The sequence below is a fragment of the Populus euphratica genome, unplaced genomic scaffold (assembly GCF_000495115.2).
Source record: "Populus euphratica unplaced genomic scaffold, PopEup_1.0 scaffold12.1, whole genome shotgun sequence".
NCBI classification, from domain to species: Eukaryota; Viridiplantae; Streptophyta; class Magnoliopsida; order Malpighiales; family Salicaceae; genus Populus; species Populus euphratica.
In genome coordinates, this window is record NW_011499858.1 from 2,651,006 (window position 1) to 2,670,403 (window position 19,398).

A 19,398-nucleotide genomic window follows, 5' to 3' on the forward strand; every position below is an offset into this window, starting at 1 on the left:
TGCCATCCAGCTACATTTCTATTCCTCACAAGGCAAAATACTTTGCCATCACGAATCATCTAAATTCGTTAACATAAAATTACTGTTTATTTTTATGTTTTTTAAAAAATTAAGTATTTTTTATTTTTTTCAAATAAATATTTTTTAATATTGTTAAATTATTTTGATGTAGTAATATTAAAAATAATTTAAAAAAATAAAAAATATTTTAAAAAATAAATTATAACCACACTCTCAATCAAGATAAATAAATAAAGTGGATTAAGGGGTTTGCTTCTTTTATGGTCTCAGGTTCGAATCCTTAATTGCTAATTTATATGATCGTTAATTTCAAAATCCGTAGGATTAGTTGTAGCACACATAAATTAATCTGGATATTCATGTTAATTTTAAAAAAAAAATAAAGCTGTAAATGTTTAGGACCAAAGGTTTGCTTGGTTTCTTCTTCCATGTTTTATGCTCTTTTTTTTAGGTTTTTCTTTCTTTTTCTTTTTTTTTCAATTAGATTATTAAATTATTTTGATAATCTAAATAGATTTAGAAATGATTTTTTTTATATTTATTTTGTTTTTTTTATCAATGTATTTATTATTATTTTTTTATTTAAATTATCACTTAAACTAATAAATTGAAACTTAAATTTTTTTAACTTGATAAAAATTATTCCTCTTGTAGTAAAACACGAGCAATATATCTAATAAATTTTTTTATACTGTAAATCAATTATTACTCGCTATCATTAAAGCAATGTTTTTTTGTTTTTTTTGTAATTTTTAATTGGATTCTCAAATTTTTATTTTTTATGATAGTGCTATTTTAAGCCTAAATTAATATGGTTTAAAAGATAAGAGGTCAAAATAAAAATAACATAGATGAGAGCTTGCATGTTGTTTGGGAAGTACATTTTCATCTCCCATTTTTTTGTGTTTTTAGATGATCCATCCCTTTAATTTTAACAAATTCTACATTGATGTTAAAACAACAAATATAAAACTTTTTTTCACTTTTAACCTCGTACAATCAATTGACTTCAATTTTAATTTATTTGGTGGTCAGCATTGTTATCATTGAATTGTCTTTTTTAAACTATTTTTTAACTAATACCCCCTTGTGTCACTTTTTTTTTTTTTTGGCTTATCTAGCCTTTCATTATTTTATCAACACCAAGAAAAATGGTTTTCCAGTAACATAATTCCACCAGATAAGTGTGGAAACTTACGGAGCGTGGTACTTCTGTAACTATGGAGATACACCAAATGAAGAAGAGAACCATATACACTTGAAAAAGTAACCATATTTTCCGAAAGAAACTCAAACCCCACTCATGAAAAGAAAATAAGCTTACTCTGAAAATTCAGCTCCACTTAAAACAGAGTACACTATTATATAGGAATATTGAACATCACGGAAACTATGGAATAAATATCTATGGAGGAGGATGGATAACCTGCAGCTTCTGACATTTCCAGATCAAGGCCAGCCAATTTCTTGGAATCTGCAAAGCAAACAAAATAAGAGCAGAAATCAGGCTGTGCTATCCTAGAAGTGCATATACCATTCCCTCATTCTAAGATTTTCATTTGGGTATCAAATGTTCTCATTCAAAAAGATGAAATGCCATGCATGAATCATCGCCAAGAATGGTCTAGCATTACCGAAGGAGAATCTAACAAGTTGACAGAATACTTGTTACAGTGACAACCATTACACAGCTGATAGAATAGATCACAAACTGTGAGTAAATGAGGGATCGGAAACCAGGATTGATAACGCCATCAGTACTTGGACCAGAAACTACTTCTCAAGTCTGGAAAACAAACTATTTTAGGCACTGAGAATAAAATAGCTCATTCATTATCTTATTTCAGGGACACTACGAACAACTTCAAAATCCATGTTGTCTGCTGCACCTCTCAACATTATAATTCAGAAAACTTCACCAATGTTGACGAAAGTTTTATATCCAATACACAGGCCAAGAGTTTGAATAACAACCTGATTTTACTACTCACTGAGCCCCTTTTTTCATTAAATGTTATGTCTCATCGAGTGCCCTTGCCATCCTTCTTGTCTCTGTCACCCTTGGTACTTGTTTGAGGAGTGTATTGGCTGGTAGATGATGGCGAATACCCAGGGGCACTTGGTGAGTATCCTGCACTTGGACTGCGTGAAATACAAAACAATGCAGAAAGATTTTCATCAGGTTGCTATATTTAGATTAAATGCCGGACTTAATACATTGATTGAAAAATTGGATGGTGGACTAGGACCCACCTGTACTGTGGAGAACTTGGACTGTAGTCTGGGCTGACACCAGAATTATATGGACTGGGAAAACCAAAAGGAAGCATTAGAGCGCAACGTGATTAATTAAAGTTTTGGTAAGAAAAATCCAGTCAACATCCCTAGCAGCACACAAAGCGGAGGCAAACTAAGAATTACCTGCTAGGACTGTAGGTCGGACTTGAAGGAGAATATGATGGAGATGTTGGCGAATAAGAAGGTGATGTTGGGCTGCAACAAACGGATAAAAAAGCCAAAGATTTAGCAGCAGCATGATACTAATAATTCACCAAACTCAAATGCAATAACAAGATGGAGAACAAACTACTGATAAATTGTCATGTGCCTACCTATAATTTGGAGATGTTGGACTGTAAGGACTGGCTGGTGACAGTCTTGGACTGCTAGGTGAGTATGCCAGTGATGGGCTGTATTTTGCTGATTGGGGGTTGTAACTTGGCGAGGTTGGGCTGTAGCCAGGGGATGTTGGGCTATAGGCTGGTGAAGTTGGGCTGTAGGATGGGGATGTGGGGCTATATGATGGGGATGTAGGGCTGTAGGATGGGGATGTGGGGCTGTATGATGGGGAGGTGGGGCTGTATGCAGGTGATGTTGGACTGTATGCAGGTGAAGTGGGACTGTAAGCAGGTGAAGTTGGGCTGTAGCTGGGGGATGTGGGGCTGTAGCTTGGGGATGTCGGGCTGTAGCTCGGGGAAGTAGGGCTGTAGCTGGGGGATGTGGGGCTGTAGCTGGGGGAAGTGGGGCTGTAGCTTGGTGAAGTGGGTGAGTATGATGGGCTTGTAGGAGAATAGGCAGGACTAGTTGGGCTATAACTAGGAGAACTGGGACTATAAGTGGGTGAAGTTGGGCTATAATTCGGGGAAGCGGGGCTATAACTTGGTGAGGCGGGGCTGTATGAAGGTGAAGTAGGACTGTATCCAGGACTGTAGACTGGAGATGACGGGCTGTAGCCAATAGATGTTGAAGCAGGAGATGTACTAGGAGAAAAGGCCATTCCACCAACATAAGGCGAAAAGGCCACTCCATCTACAGTAGGTGACATGCGGAGATTTGGACTCATCAGCATGGGAGACATCATCCCATCATGATAAGGAGTCCCAGAAACTGGAGAACGAGCAGGTGTCATGCCAAAATCAAGGCCCTCCATATAACTAGGGAGCTGAAGCTCAATAGCATTCTTCAACATCTCATCGTTTAGATAAAGAGCACAATATCCAGTGCCAATTGGTGCAAGCTGACCCAGCATTATATTTTCAGTGACACCCCTCAAGTAATCTGTTTCAGCATATACTGCAGCATCAAGGAGAATGTCAACAGTCTCTTCAAATGAGCATCTCATCATTGGCCCAGTATCATTCCTATTAATACCATGACGAGTGATTGCCATCAAGTGACCACGGTAGGTCATCGTATCACACAGTATAGCCAGATGCCGGTAATTCACATAAGATCCATCAAACGAAATGACAACTCTCAATTCATCCAGTAGGGACCGACGAACAGCCTCAATTCCAAGCACTTCTATAACTTCAATTAAGTGATTGCTTGTTGTCTTTCGGGCATCAACATTTTCATTGCACATAACAGCCAGGAGATTGACACCCTCTGTATCCAGCATCCACTCCTCTGTAGTCTTAAATCCTTCACTCTCGTCAAACTTGCTTACCTTAGCATTTTTAATGAACACCTTGTTGATATCTGGGATACCACGAAGAGCCATTTCAGTCAGCATGTTACTCTCAATCTTTTTCAAGAAAACATCATCTTCAGCTGATTCATCATTCAACTCCCCCTTTGGAGCTTCATCGTTCATGATACGGATACGAAGAATCAGTTTCTCAGCATTGTCATCATTAAATATACAAGTCAAATCATCATCAAACTCATGATTGATCTTCTCAGCAATGTCAGCCATGTTTAGCTTCTTATCGATCATCATTTCACGGTTCAACTCTATGCGAAGCAACCAGGGAGATATTTTCTCCGGTGCAACCTCTTCATCTGGCATTTCATAGTATGACTTCACGAAGTCAGCATCCTCTTCAATTATAGTACTCATGGGATCTGGATCATACCACACTTCTGTTGCTTGTGTGACACTTCGGAGAGTGGTGTATTCCAAAGCACACTGAACATTTTTAGCCTTCTCCTTTGTCTTGTTAAATTCAGGCTTCAGGTACACAGAAAGTGAAGGTGTTTTTATTTTTTTAGCTACATTAATAATTTCCCTCAACCTAGGAACACCTAGAGTGACATTCTTTGCACTAACACCAGCATAGTGGAAAGTATTGAGGGTCATTTGAGTAGCTGGCTCACCAATGGATTGTGCAGCAACACAACCAATCATCTCACCTGGTGCAACTAATGACTGTAAAAATCGTGATTCTATCTCACCAATAACCCAATCAAATGCTTCTCGACTGAGCCTATATTCCTGCAACACCCTTTTACTGGCCAAAGTGCTGCGAAGCAAGATTCCAAAGAAGAGAGTGGCATTTTTTTGGGCTTCCACACTCAACAGATCCTCACCAGGAACAACCTTAAGTCTCTCCTGAAGCTTATCAACAGCTTCCACAGCCTCCATTGGGTGAATATCTGAAACCCTTCCAATTCTTGTATCAATCTTGAAAGTCTTCTGTGCATTCCAGATAAGCCTCTTGAGGTTAACAGGCATTGGCCATGTATTATCACCTGTGGTGGCAATTTCTGTTCCAAGTTGGTATCTATCTGCTTCAAGTTTTTGAACTTCAGCATCAAACACATCACGCAATTCTCGGATATTTCTCAAATCCTCAACGTGATCAGGCATCATGTAAGTAGGATTCCAGTCTTCATCATCAAATTCATATCTAAATACCCTGTCAAATTCTGCTTTCTTCATTTTGAGAGAATCCAATTTTTGCGATTCTATCCAGACAGAATCCATACCATCTTCCCCATATAGAAACTGAATGACATCCCCCAGTGAGTTCCTTACTGTACCATCATATTTGACCATAATATCCTCCATGGCCTTCACAAGTCGCCTCTGGATGTAGCCAGTTTCAGAAGTCTTCACTGCAGTATCAATGAGACCTTCCCTACCACCCATGGCATGAAAGAAGAACTCTTGTGGGGTTAACCCACGCAAGTATGAGTTCTCCACAAACCCACGACTTTCTGGACCATAATCATCCTTGGTGAAGTGAGGCAACGTCCGGTCAATGAAACCATATGGTATACGCTTACCCTCAACATTTTGCTGCCCCACACAAGCAGTCATCTGTGATATGTTAATGAAACTCCCCTTCGATCCAGCAGTGACCATTGCCTTGAGATTGTTACTCTCAGATAAACTTTTTTGGGCGCTGCTTCCTGCATCATCACGAGCTTTATTCAACACCTGCAAGATGGCAATTGTTATACTTAAAGTACACCAAAATGCACAGCTTAAGAGAATGAATACAGAATCAATTACTTGGATACCTGGTTCACTCTGTTTTCAAATGATTCCATCATAGTCCGTCCAGGTTCAGCCTCCAACTCCTTATTCTGTGCTTTCCTAATAAGATCTTTCACCTCATTTTTTGCATTTGAAATAGTTTCATTAATTTTTTCCATTGTTGATGCATCAGCAATGGTATCTCCAATTCCAATACTGAAAGCATTTTGCAAAAGCCAATAATTCACTAGCCACTGTGTATGCCCCAAAAATTTACGAGCTGCATCTGGGCCAACCTCTTCCCTGTATACATGGACAGAAGCCATGAAGCACCACAATTTTCTAAATTCATCTTTAAACAGGTGTTCAAATCAACATCAATTAGAAGATTAAATGCATATAATCTACCATTATTGGTGAGTACTATCATCAGTCATTCAGCACATTGCTTACCCAAAAGTAAAACCTCTCTTTTCTTATTCCCAAATCACTTGCATTTTTTAAAAGCAAAAGAGTTCTTAGAGCAATTAAGCACTGGTATAGACTATCCACTCAAAAATTTTAAATTTATATGAAAGGACCGGAATTTTAAATCTTTAACAAGATATCTAAAAAGCCTAAAGATGCAGGCCAAAAAATTTGGGATATCAACCAGATACTGTAAAGAACAAATGCATACCAAATGACATGTATAAGACTTCCAGAAGAAGTCCCAAGCGTTTTTTTGCAGAGAGTTCCAGAAAGCAGCTCCCCTTTTTCTATGCGGACTAATGTATCACCTGGAGTGATCATTCCTCTCTCTGAATCCATGTGCCAGGCAGCAGTTCTAATCAAATTGATCTGCTTGGGTATGATAAGGTTAAAAACCTGTTTCCCAGTCCAAAGAGGTCGTGGCTTCACAATTGTTGGAGCAGGAACTTTCCCATCGAAATCCTCCCACCACATCAAGATGTTCATGAAAACATCCTACAAAACATAATGGAGGTTAAAGTTTGGCTGTTCAAGAGAAAACTACACCACTAACATGACCAGGTAGCTGAAATATTAAATCTTGACTATCACCTTCTCTATGAAGGTATCCCTCTTGGTGATTTTGCGGCATCCTAAAAGTGTATCCTGTACAATTCCCATTACAGGTCGGTTTGATTGAGGTGACACAATGCACTTAGGCACCATCATTAGCTCCAATACTTCCGCTCTAGTTTCAAATGATTGTGGGACATGCATATTCATTTCATCACCATCAAAATCAGCATTGTATGGTGAAGTAACTGACAGGTTCAGGCGGAAAGTAGAATATGGCATAATCTTGATTCTGTGCCCCATTATTGACATTTTATGGAGACTGGGTTGACGATTAAAGAGGACAAAGTCACCATCATTTAAATGACGCTCCACCTGCAAACATGATGTAAGAGTCTAATAGAGATGATTAGAAACAAAAAACTGATTAAAAACCAGTCAAATATAAGACATTGCCTTGTAACCGAGCTCCAGATGATGATCACTACTTTTCTTCAAGTAGCGAAGATCGAGTCTTTGTCCATCATCCCTTATGATGTATTTAGCACCGGTCTTACCAGGTGGAGGATGTGGCCCATACTCAACAAGCTCCTTTAACCTGTTTTACAAAATCATCTTTAACCAAAAACCAAGAAAAATAAAGATAAGGGGGGCAAAAAAATAAAGTTTGAGCAGATACAAACCTTTCAATGTTATAAGGGGTCACAGTTTCTGGATATGTGAGATTCAGAGCAATACTCCATGGTACTCCTAATTCATCAATGTTAATGGTGGGATCTGGTGTAATAACTGTACGTGCAGAGAAGTCCACACGTTTCCCCATCAAATTACCCCTAATCCGGCCTTCCTTTGCCTTAAGCCTGCTACATATAGATTTAATTGGTCTCCCTGATCTCTGTGTGGCCTGCAAAGTAAAAAACATGCCAGATGGTAAATAAAATCTTGTGGATTCACTTCAGACTTCTACACATACATGTTTGTGTTCATGCCCATACCCGAGGCTGTCCAGGCAACTCATTGTCAAAATATGTAGCTACATGGAACTGCAACAACTGTGCAAACTCGGATATGATATGAGCAGGTGCCCCACTCCTCTCCTGTCTTCTCAGATTCTCATTGTGTCGAATTATCATTGCTAACTGATGAGTCAAATCATCCTGGATTCAGAAAAAATAACACAGGTTAAAATTTCATGGAGAATGCTAATTTACTGAATAGGAAGAAAGAAAGAAAGGGAAAAAAAAAAACCAAAAGCAAAGAAGATGACCTTCTATCAGCCATTATTTGAAAGGATCCAGCATTAACAAAAAAAAAAAAATGGAAGAGGCTTGCCTCACTCCTGGAGGATGTATCCATCATCACAGAGGGCCTCACTGGAGGTGGCGGAATTGGAAGGACTTGGAGAATCATCCAATCAGGACGTGCATACTTAGGGTCCAAGCCCAGCAACTGACAATCCTCATCACTTATCCTCTTCAAAACACTTAAGACCTGCAGTATCAAATAAGAGAAATTAGCATCATGCCCAAAGTCAATGAGGTATGAGAACTCTGAATGCAGAAAAATTACCCTTTCTGCTGTAAGGGTCTGCTTTCTCTCCACAGGTTCTGGCAGCTGTTCCTGATCATCATTTTTCTTCCTTTGAACCTTGTACTCTGCAATCATCTTCATACCTTCAATGGTAAGTTTTGGCTGCTGAGCACCACAGCCACCACGGCTCTTTTTAACTGGCTCTTCATTATCTTGACCTTGAACATCAATTTCATCCCCACCTTCACATTTAGTTTTATTCTTGCAAGCATCCAAAATCTTTTTAAGCCTGCTTTTGGGATTCTTTATTTTCAAGGCTTGCTTAAACTTGTGATCCTCCTGCAAGTAAAATTCAACAAAATATATAGAACAGTTACTCATACATGAACATCCTGGAAAAAATCTTACACGAACATTTTTTTCAAAACTTAGACAACTCGATTAACAAAGAAATCCAATCCCAGAACCAAAACCACTATCTGGGAAAAAGAAAATGCTAACATCCAGCTACAAGCAAAACTCACATTATGGAAGACTCGTACTCATATAACTGGACTTCATCTCTACCAACAATACCCTAAATACTCAGCATCCCTAATACTGAAAATTACAGCTAATCAATTCAGAGATGTACTCCTCAGACAATAATAACTGTAACCTACTAAGACCCCATCCCAACTACATTAAAAACCAGAAATCAATCAACAACTTTGACAACCAAATAAAACATGCAAATTCAAAGACATAATTGCATATTTGAGGCTATAAATGAGGCTTCACGTACTTCATCAGCCAATATCTTCGAACAATTGAAGCAAACGCATCTCATGATACTAAGCACAGTCTTCATAAACCCAATATGAAACATGGGTTTGGCAAGCTCCAAGTGCCCAAAATGCCCTGGACACTCCGCCATATTTGCCGTGCAAGTCTCACACTTCATCTTTCTATCAATAGTACCCAGCCGCGGATCACTTAATCCTCCTGGCTTTGGTTTTCCTCTTTCTGTTGTCTCACTGTGCTCAATTTGTATCACGGACATTTGCCTCTGCACACAAAAACAAAAAAGTAGTTCATATAAGCAAGAAAAATTACATAACCTACATTCATTCATTTCCCAGCTTAGAATAGAAAATAGTTAACTAGTACTGCTAATTTAACACATCAAATACTTTTCTCAGCAATCATTTTTACTATTAGTAAACAAAAAACAAACTAGGCATTGATTCATTTCCTTCTGAAAAATCCATAGTGTAACGAATACCATCAACAAAATATCTCTAAAACATACAAACAATACCAAAAACCCTAGGACTTAATTACTCCATGAAGTAAGATTCACAACAAGTACTTCTACCTACAAACAATTCCATTTATTTTCTCCTTCTCAACAACCAAAGATGCTAAAAAAAACAAAATTTCACACACAGCAACACAGAATCAAAACCCTGGGATTCACTTTTTTCCCTGGCTGAAAAGTTACAGCACACGGTGCAATATCACAAAACCTAGAACAGACAGTGGTTTCTTCCCTGCTGAAAAATCATCAAACCAGTGAACTAGTAATACTAATTAAAAATCTCCAAAGATTTTCTCAGCAAACAAACAGAACACAGCTCAGAAAACCTAGAATTCATTGTTATTTTCTTATTAAGTGAAATAGCAATTCCTAATGACTCTATCTGAAAAAACTTATGCACACACAGGGAAGCATGCTCATGAAACCCTAGCATTCAGTCGTGTTCAATTTAAGCCGTGACAGTTTGAGCTAACATTTGTAATTAAACAATTGTAGTTTCAGTTTTTTTTTCCTGTTCTTTTTCTCAGCAACCAAACAGAGTGCAAAAAGAACGAGAAAGAAAGAAGCAGGAGTAGAAGTCGGGAAGATTTACTATCTCGTCGGGGCTGAGAATGCCAAACTGAACCATGCGGACTTTAGCAACCTCCGCTGGCGAGTAAGGGAATCGCGTATCCATGATTGCGATCCAAACAAAACTTAGGGTTTCAAAAAAAATTCAAATGAAGTTCAAATAATCAAATTCGTCTTTTTTTGTTCTATCTTGTAGACTGTCTTTTCAGTAACTTTTTTTGGATTTTATAATTGCTGGAGAGTTCAAGAGGGAAGGGGGCAGAGAAGGAGATCTGCACCTTTTTCTCTTGAGAAAGAAGAGGCGAGAGCTCACGAAACAAATGGATTAGCAGCCGAGAGGGGTTATATTTATAGAGAAATCGAGGCTGAACATGGGAAGTGTATCGTGCTAACGTTCGCCGGGGTGCGCACTGTTTTACTTGAGGCTGAGGTGGTGTACTTGGTGTATAGGCCCACTGTCTGATCCGAATGGTTATCCATTTCTAAATTGGACTTCTAGTTTAGGTCCAAGCAAAGTCCTGTGGGAAATGGATTGAGTGGGCAATAGAAATTGTATCGAACCACAAAAAAAAAAATTGTAAATTACGATTGGGACCCCATCAATATCTTTTCTTGTTGGGTACAAAGAAGAAGCATATCTATTAAAAAGCTTACTCCAACCTAGTATTGCTGAAGTTGGGTTAATGGGTTAATTTGAGCGGGTTAATTTAATGATATTTTGGTGGATATCATGTTAAATTTCATAAAAATTAACACCGGTAATCCATGATTTAGTTAAAAGTTGAGTAAAACTTAATTTTAATTTTAAAAAATTCAAAGTAATTGTTGTTTTAATTGTTCTAATAGTTAAAAAAAAAAAAAATAATATTGTTTTAACATAGGTTAACATACTCCAAAAATTCAAAGTAATTGTTGTTTTAATTATTCTAATGTTTAAATTTTTTTAAAAAATAATGTTGTTTTAACATAGGTTAACATACTTCAATCTTAACCCAGATGATGAATTATGATAGGTTTTATAACTTTTCTCTAAACTCAGCAAAATAATGTCTAATATTTTATAAAAATTAATTTAAAAAATTAACATAAATTATTGTATCGTGGTATAGGTTTTATAACTTTTCTCTAAACTCAACAAAATGATATCTAATATTTTATAAAAAATAATTTAAAAAATTAATATAAATTATTGTATCCTGATCTTGTGAGATGATTTATAAAGCATGTTAACTTAACACTTTATAGGTATTTTTTTGTGTTTTTTTATCATATTTTTATAGTGTTTAACATTATCCATCTCCATAGAATACAAAAAGCTTATTTCTATCTTTCATCAAGAGTCTTTTTTCATAGAAATCAATAGATTTTGATCAGGTTATCAATCTTTTTATGCTTATTTTGACATATAAATCTCAAAAAATAAAAATCATTTTCATGCCCTAATTTAGAATCTGAGATTATTTATTGCCCTTAATTCAAAAGGAATCCAAGCTCACAATAGACCACTTCAATGTCAAAAACTAGCAAATTCAATAATTTCAATAGCCATTCTTATGAATAAAGGTCATCTATTAATAGCTAGCTGCAAGGAGTATCTATTAAAGAACACAATTGCAGCAACACATCAAAATTGGAGGTGAAACACAATTGGATCATAAGTTTTGATTTATTATGCTCAATATTATATCAATTTGATTCACTACATTGCTATAAAAAAATGTAAAAATAATATTTTATATGTATAACTATAACTATAACTATAACTATAACTATATATATATATAAAGGAGCTACATGTCCGTAATATATATATATATATATATATAAAGAAGCTATGTGTCCGTTATTAACTCAAGAAAATAAAAAGCCACAAGCATATTGTGCAGGTACATAAAAATCTAATAAAAATTTACAATGAATCATACCAACATGGTACTTGAATGTTTGTTTTTAAGCCCTAATTCAATATAAAAAGTGTATGGGACTGTTTTTCTATATTTTAAAAGTATTTTTTTTTAAAATAAATTTTTATTTTTATTTTATTTATTTTAAATTAATATATTTTTAGTGTTTTTAAATCATTTTAATATACTGATATTAAAAATAATTTTTTAAAAATTAAAAAAAATTAATAATATATATTTTTGCATGAAAAATTTATTTAAAAAATAATTATAACTACACTTTTAAATAAGTTTTTAAGGATAAGTATTAATTCAAAAATAACTTGGCTTGGAATAAAAAATCTAACCAAACCAATTTGTTTTTAAAAAATTTAACAGTATGGACTGAATAAAAGAATTAAACCAGTTATTTTAGTTTGGTTTAATTGGTTTTTATATTTATTTTTTATTTATTAAAACTAAATAAGTCTAATTTGAATTAATAAATTTTTAGTTGGTTTTCATTTACTAGACCTTTTATTTTAATTTTTCAATTTAGTTTGATTATGGTCAATTTCTAAAATCTAAAACTAAAATCAAAATGAACCATTTTTTAAAATTTCAAACTGAAATTATTCAATAAATTCAAAAAATCATTCAATTAAGTTAATTTCATGTCAGGAGATATTATGAATAATCTAGTTAATTTTCTCTAATATGATGCAGAGGCCTCCTAGACTTTTGTCATATTTGGTGGTAGTTGTGGGCTTTATAGTTGGGTTCTTCTTTCCATCGTTTTTTTTTAATTATTATTTCTTGTAATTTTAGTTTCAGACCCAATCACACAAATCAATTTATTTAAGAATATAATTATAATTATTTTTTTAAAATATATTAAAATAATATTTTTTATTTTTAAAATCAGTATATTAAAACAATTCAAAACATATATAAATTATTAATTTTAACAAAAAAATAATTTAAATATTTTAAAAATATAATTTGCATCATATTTCATCACCGTATATATTGTAGGGGTGCTGCTTAATTTTAAAATTAGGTGGGATGATATTATAGAATTAAGTGAAAATATTATAAGAAAAAAAATTCTTGAAAAAAAAATACATTTTAAGAATTTTCCACATCAAAGTTATAAAAAAAAAAGAAAAAGAAATGGAGGCTGAGAGGGACCAATCTAAAATCAACAAATACCTCAAGGGCCACTGATGCAATTAACACGTCAATCCATTCCATAGTCAAAAGGAAGCTTCGAAACGACGCGCTTTGGAAATTTCCATTCCACTTCTTTTCATCATCATTTAACTTTTCCTGCCGAACCAAAACCAGGAAACAAGTCTCTCTTCTGTTCCAAGCCAAAAAAAAAAAAAAAATCCAAAAATGGCGTCCATCTACAATTGCATAGAATGTGGAACAAACCTGAATCTAAACACAAACCATCTCTACCCACAAGACTTCTACTTTGAAGCAGGAAACAAAGGCACCCTTTCATTTTCTTCAATAGACTCGACAAAATTTAGGTTTGAAAAAGAAGACAAGATCAGGCCATTTTTTGAGACGGTGAACTACTGGGGCATTCAAAGAAAGAGAACGAAGATTAAGTGTAATAGCTGCGGCTGTCTTGTTGGTTATATTTATGATGATGGGCAGCCTTCAACTATTAGTCCTGGTCAGTTTGGTCTTGGTCCTAGTCAGGCTATTCCAAGGGCTCCTAGGTATAGGTTCAAGACTAAGGCTCTTAGGATTGCTTCTGAAACTTGAAGGGTTCGTGATTGATCGAGGCTTATTGGGTTTTTGAGTTTTTGAATTTTGTGTAGGATTTGTACGGTATGGAGGGGTTTTAGATGGATTGGTGGTTTGAGTTCATGGGCCCTTGATTATTATTGTTGTTGTTTCTGTACTAGTAGCAAATTCGATGTGAATTTTTTTCTTATAGTGTTAAAATCATGTTTTGATGATCTCTGATTCTTGTATGTATGTGTGTGTATATATATATATATATATATATTTGTATATCTGTCGATAAAGAATAAAGCTTTTGTTTCTGGGAATCTAGTGTTCTATTTATCGCTGTTGTGATTCTTATTTGTGTTATGGATGCAAATCAAATGCTTCTTATCTCAACAATTGAATTTAATTATTCTGAGGAAATCAGGGCTCTAAAAGAGCAGGATATATATGAAGAGTAATGTAATAGATCTATGACAAATTGTTGTTGTTTATCGGTTATGAGATTACAGCGAACACACCAGTCGCTTTCTTATGAAGGAAGGCTTGATACTGGTTGAATTTCAGGGATATCAAGTTTGAGGGACACCAGTGTTGTTGATATTTATTGTTCCATCAGGTTAAAGCTAGATTTTAAAAGCAGCATGTTCTTCCATTATGTTTATGAGGTTTTGACATGTGGGTTTTGGCAGATGTCTCTCCACCATGGAAGGGATATGGTTACTTTCATGAAAGTAAACTTGGGAAACGAAATGCTGGTTTGAATTAGTCTTGGCAAACATCATTTTATACATCACTTGTCAATTTGGGAATCTTAGGCTGTACCTACCAGTCAATTTTTCTTGTCTCAAGCTGTAGGACCCTATTTGTGCTGTTATGTACTCAGCTAACCTGGTCTTTCTATAAAAAAAATAAAGTGGTTAATACAAGAAAGAATTGTGACTGGATTGCCAATCTACCGGTCAGTTGGAAAATTAGGTTGGATGAGCAGCTCTTGAGGGTTGGTTGTGGAACTAGCTCATCATGGCTTTGGTTTTTATATCTTGACACTCTTCTATTTTGTGATCTCATTGATAGTAGTGGAAAATTGACAATTGATCTGCCTAAAGATGAAGCAAACGAAAGTGGAAACTGGAGATGTCTGTGGAAAGATAACACAGTCAATACCTCCACCCCCTCCCCCTCCCCCTCCCCTTCCAAGGTTCTGGGTTCGGAAGAAGGTTACTGAGAGTGTTACAAAGCAAGAGATTGCAAAGTTTTGGAGGAAAAAGCTTACTGAGGAGGAGGATCACTTCCTTGCTGCTATCAAGGCTGCTGCACGTATCAGAGCTAGAAATCTCTCTGTAAGATCATATAACTAACATTTGAAACATTTCATTCATTATTTCCTGGGTATCTAAAATATAAGAGGAGGAAAAGATATCAATGATTGTTCCAATTGTGAGAGTATTTTGGTTCACTTGAACAAAATAAATCAATCTTAAGACATGTTTTAACTCCTAGCTAAGAAGCTAATATTGTTTGAGATTCAATATAATAAATTCCTGTTCTCAAGCTACCTGCCTATGACCAGCGGCTGATTGTCAACTTTGATGGACAAGAAATCTCAGCGAGGGAGCAAACGTTTCAGATTTTCAAGGCTAATTCAAATAGCCTCCAGGGATGAACTTATAGAGGTTGCAAAACCTCAATTTGAGTTGATACCCATTCATAGAGATCTAGTGTAACAGCTGGTGTAGTAATGAATTTATCGACATGGGTGTCTTGTTATTTTTGTTACCCACCGGTGAAAAAACCAAAAAGCCACCAATACATTTCACTTGGTTAAAACTTAGAAACGGTGATATATAAACTAATTTGATTACCTAACACTTTGCTGCTGCTGCTGCGGCTGCTACAATTTTACGACTTTAAGTCATGGACAGCACGATTAGCCTGTCGATTGATATGTGTTTTTCTATAAATTCGTAGACTTCAATTATTGGCATTTGAATTTTCTTATGCTTGATTAACACGCTGAGAGTTTGTTCCGTCTGATTTAGGAGGATGGCTATAAGCAATTTGAAGAGTCGTTGAAGGATGATGATGGTGCTAAAGAGAACGACACTACAAGCCTCAATAGCGGCAAAGATACCAGGAACAATGAAGTGCGTGTGGGAATAAAGGACTGGTGAGTTAAACTTCTTGAAGTGCCTGTTGTTCTGTACAAGTTTGTTGATGATGAGACTAAAATTAACCTTCTTAAGACTGGAATTTCCTCGAACTAGTATAGTAGTGGAAGCAACTGAGGTGTTCTTGATCAACTTTTTATTGACTGACAGGTTATTACTGTTTTAGATTTTGTTCTCTCTCTCTTTATTCTGATTGTGAGAAACAGAGGTTATTGATTCTCGTCGAAAATAAGATTTGATATGTTCTCTCCATCCCGGAACGATGATCTTTTAATTAACGTGTGCAGGTGGACAAAGAGCAAATATGCATACTTGAACCAGCCCGCCATCAAGTCCAAGGATCCTCCTAAAAGAAGATCTTCCAGTTACACTCCCAATTATTTTTCTTTTAAGCCCACAACTCCCCTGTATCCTACCTCCTTAGGTGTTTTTTAGTCCCATTGGTGTTCCTCTCTCAATTAGATTGCTTGATATTGTTGAAGCTGGTTGGGATGGATGATTTGTACTCGTTTTTTTTTTTTTAGATTTGTTTGTCCTGCAGTTGCTGTGACAATGCTTGAACTCCAGCTGATGGTTTGGAATTGTACACCACCAAAACCATCGTGAGATGCGTTACTTCTGAATAAATGTGCTTTCAGACACTCCTTTTAAGTTATTCCCTTGTAGCTTCAGATGCTACTCTTGACCTTTTTCATGGATGAAGAAAGTACATGAGATAATTCAGACAAATCCTTACTGATATCTGAATCTTTTCTTCTAGTTGGATAGAGCGACATCAGTGCATTTGTTTCAAAGCCCTCGCTATTAGCTTATTTCTTTAAGGGGAAGATTTCAGCTGGTTACCCGCAACTTTGCTTACAAATCCTTAGCAGCCGGTATACATGTTATCTTCGAGGAATTTTCTCTGTCAGGTGGGTAAGTACGGCCTTACCTCCCCACCTAGGCTATCTGTGGCCAGCAGGTCATAGTGGAACCTACTAGCAAATATCAAAATTAATAGAGGGTAAATTACGAGACGGTATTTGCTACTGTGGTTTTGGTAATGTAGGAATAGTTAAATTTTAAAATATATTAAAATAATATATTTTTTAAAAGAATTATTTTTTATATTAACATATCAAAATTATTTAAAAACACTAAAAAAATATTAATTTAATTAAAAAATAAAATAAAATTTAATATTTTTTAAAAACACTTCTAAAACATAAAAATAAACAAATAATATTCAAATTTAATACAACTTAGATACTTGATCTATCAACTTAAACTTAGCTCAGGTGAATAGTTTAAGTGGAGTATCATGTCAAACCAAGTGAGGGTTAATTTAGTTAAAACTCTAGTGATACTAGATTTAACTGTTTTTGAATTTTTAAAAAAAATCATTTTAAAAAAAAACTTCAAACAATATAATTTTAAATTGATAATGTTATTGATGATCTAAGTCCTCGGCCTCATCATAAACTGGCCTAAATTTTATAACTATGGCACATACGGGTCATGAACAACCCCTGCAGGCAATTCACGATAGGTGGTGCAGCTGACCCTACCAGTCCTCTTCTTAACTGTCCATGCACTCAGCTGAACCTTCAAGAGTACTCCATTTTTTTTACTGCTCATTTACAGGTTTTCTGTTCGATTTCCTTAATTCTAATGATCGATGATCTGAGGTCAAGAAGTTGAAACAAATGCTTCCTTTAATAACAGTGAAAGTTTGAAGTCCTGCACATATCATGGACTTGTTGGCTGTATTCATATCAAATTTAAGCCCTGGAGGGGGTAGCAATTGTCGTTTCCGAATGCATTAATAGCAAGCAAACTGTTTATGAGTAATGCAAAAGCAGATTTGTTATAGTTCTTGTATTAAAAATTGCAATCACGTTAATGTATTTGCATAGATTTTTCCTTGTTTTTCTAATTTTTATTTAATAATAATAATAATAGTAATAATGATGATAAATACAAATACAATAGATCCAAAAAATCATTTAAAATAAATAAAAAATTCCAAAACATATATGCTCCATCAGGAATCTTGAGCCCAGCATTGGCGTACGCCCAAGTTGAGTGGACACCCCAGGCATGTTGTCAAGTCTAATTAGGGCTTGGCATGCACCTTATTATCCTTATGGGTTCGAGCTATTTGAATCCATTTTCCACTTCCAATTGGCTCAAACTCTTTCTTTGAGTTTTGAAAAAAAAATTTAAGACCTCAAGCGGATTTTTTATTATTTTATACTAATTTAATATATATTATTTTAAATAAAATACATATCAAAATATTATAATAATAAAATTACATTTTAATTTACATTTTAATTTCTCTATCCACGTAAACATATACTTGTATTTAACACTTTCAGAGAATTTATTGCTTTGAAATATTATTATATTCATCAAAAAATAATTTTGTAGGTACTGACTACCAATCATATTGGCTTATCAGTTATTATCTATTATTAGTTATAAGCCACTTGAACTTTTCATATCAAACCATTAAATATTCTAATTAGAAAAATTAATCAAATTATTTGAACTAATATATTAATTGATTATTTCATATATCAATTTTATTCCTCAACATGTTGAATTTTGAAACCCTTCAATTTATGCTGTCTGTGAAAACCGAAACCACAAACACATGACAAGATACCCAATCCTATGAAAGATGATAAATAAATCCATATATATTGTCTGAATCCAAACACACTGAGTTCGGTTCGGGTATAATAGCTTGTGTTCACGAGTTCAGCACCAACTACACATGACAACATGCCCTGTATTGGTATACACCAATGCTGGGTGCATGAACTTAGGATTCTTGCCAAGCTCATGTCCTTGGGAATTGAGTTCAAGCTCCTTAACGAAGCCCATATTTATTGGAAGCTGACTATGCCTGAACCTATGACTATTGAATGTTTTCTTGAGTTTGTCTTCAAGGGTTTTTTTGGGCTCATTTTGTTTGTATGCATTAAATGATATTGCTAACTGCAAATACTTTGTTTCTCTGGGAGGAGGGAGAGAACTAGTTTAAGTCAAGATCATGGGTTTTTGACTTCATGCTCCGTTCATACATGCACAATTATCAATTACCAACCCCTTCCATAGCCAGCGTTACAAATTAGACTGGAATTCATTTCTTTTAATTAAATAAAAGCAAAAGGAAAAAGGAAAGTCAGAAATCTCATAACATAAACAAATAAAGGTTTCGTGAGTATTTGCTTTTGTGTTTTTAAAAGTATTTTTTAAATTGTTTATTTAGAATAAATCAAATTAATATTTTTTAAAATATGTTGTTGATGATTTTAATATATTAATATAAAAAATAAACAAAATATTATTTTAATATTTTTAGATTAGAAATTATTTTTAAGAAATATACTAAATCAAAACGGGGAGAGACTTCTGGGTCAAGCAATAAACAAATATTAAGGCATTGAGAACTGTGAAGGC

At 34.9% G+C, this 19,398-nt stretch overlaps 3 protein-coding genes across 3 annotated transcripts; 2 read left to right on the top strand and 1 right to left on the bottom strand.

Moving 5' to 3' along the window:
• Positions 1–1,209: 1,209 nt before the first annotated feature.
• On the bottom strand, positions 1,210–10,477 carry NRPB1 (RNA polymerase II large subunit). The gene is made up of 15 exons (XM_011023950.1): positions 10,171–10,477; positions 9,063–9,326; positions 8,318–8,617; positions 8,081–8,239; positions 7,744–7,905; positions 7,432–7,652; positions 7,205–7,346; positions 6,788–7,123; positions 6,405–6,691; positions 5,770–6,028; positions 2,634–5,686; positions 2,443–2,514; positions 2,275–2,328; positions 1,996–2,163; positions 1,210–1,495 (listed from the first exon to the last, which is right to left on the bottom strand). Exons 1-14 carry the CDS (start codon positions 10,252–10,254, stop codon positions 2,043–2,045), a joined length of 5,514 nt encoding a protein of 1,837 aa, XP_011022252.1. The 5' UTR covers positions 10,255–10,477; the 3' UTR covers positions 1,210–1,495; positions 1,996–2,042.
• Positions 10,478–13,321: 2,844 nt separating this feature from the next.
• Positions 13,322–14,100, top strand: LOC105124083 (methionine-S-oxide reductase). The gene has a single exon (XM_011023951.1). The coding sequence runs from the start codon at positions 13,430–13,432 to the stop codon at positions 13,808–13,810; it is 381 nt and encodes a 126-aa protein (XP_011022253.1). The 5' UTR covers positions 13,322–13,429; the 3' UTR covers positions 13,811–14,100.
• Positions 14,101–14,723: 623 nt separating this feature from the next.
• On the top strand, positions 14,724–16,603 carry LOC105124084 (Big1). The gene is made up of 3 exons (XM_011023952.1): positions 14,724–15,120; positions 15,820–15,947; positions 16,236–16,603. Exons 1-3 carry the CDS (start codon positions 14,887–14,889, stop codon positions 16,381–16,383), a joined length of 510 nt encoding a protein of 169 aa, XP_011022254.1. The 5' UTR covers positions 14,724–14,886; the 3' UTR covers positions 16,384–16,603.
• Positions 16,604–19,398: the final 2,795 nt, after the last annotated feature.

Bases quoted from the DNA above. Each gene is read 5' to 3' on its own strand.
- LOC105124084 (XM_011023952.1), top strand. From the start codon at position 14,887: ATGAAGCAAACGAAAGTGGAAACTGGAGATGTCTGTGGAAAGATAACA. The intron at 15,121-15,819 runs GTAAGATCATAT...CGTCTGATTTAG, and splicing joins TCAGAGCTAGAAATCTCTCT to GAGGATGGCTATAAGCAATT. The intron at 15,948-16,235 runs GTGAGTTAAACT...TAACGTGTGCAG, and splicing joins CGTGTGGGAATAAAGGACTG to GTGGACAAAGAGCAAATATG.
- LOC105124083 (XM_011023951.1), top strand. From the start codon at position 13,430: ATGGCGTCCATCTACAATTGCATAGAATGTGGAACAAACCTGAATCTA.
- NRPB1 (XM_011023950.1), bottom strand. From the start codon at position 10,254: ATGGATACGCGATTCCCTTACTCGCCAGCGGAGGTTGCTAAAGTCCGC. The intron at 9,327-10,170 runs GTAAATCTTCCC...TTTTGTGTGCAG, and splicing joins TTCTCAGCCCCGACGAGATA to AGGCAAATGTCCGTGATACA. The intron at 2,164-2,274 runs GTGGGTCCTAGT...TATTTCACGCAG, and splicing joins CCAAGTTCTCCACAGTACAG to TCCAAGTGCAGGATACTCAC.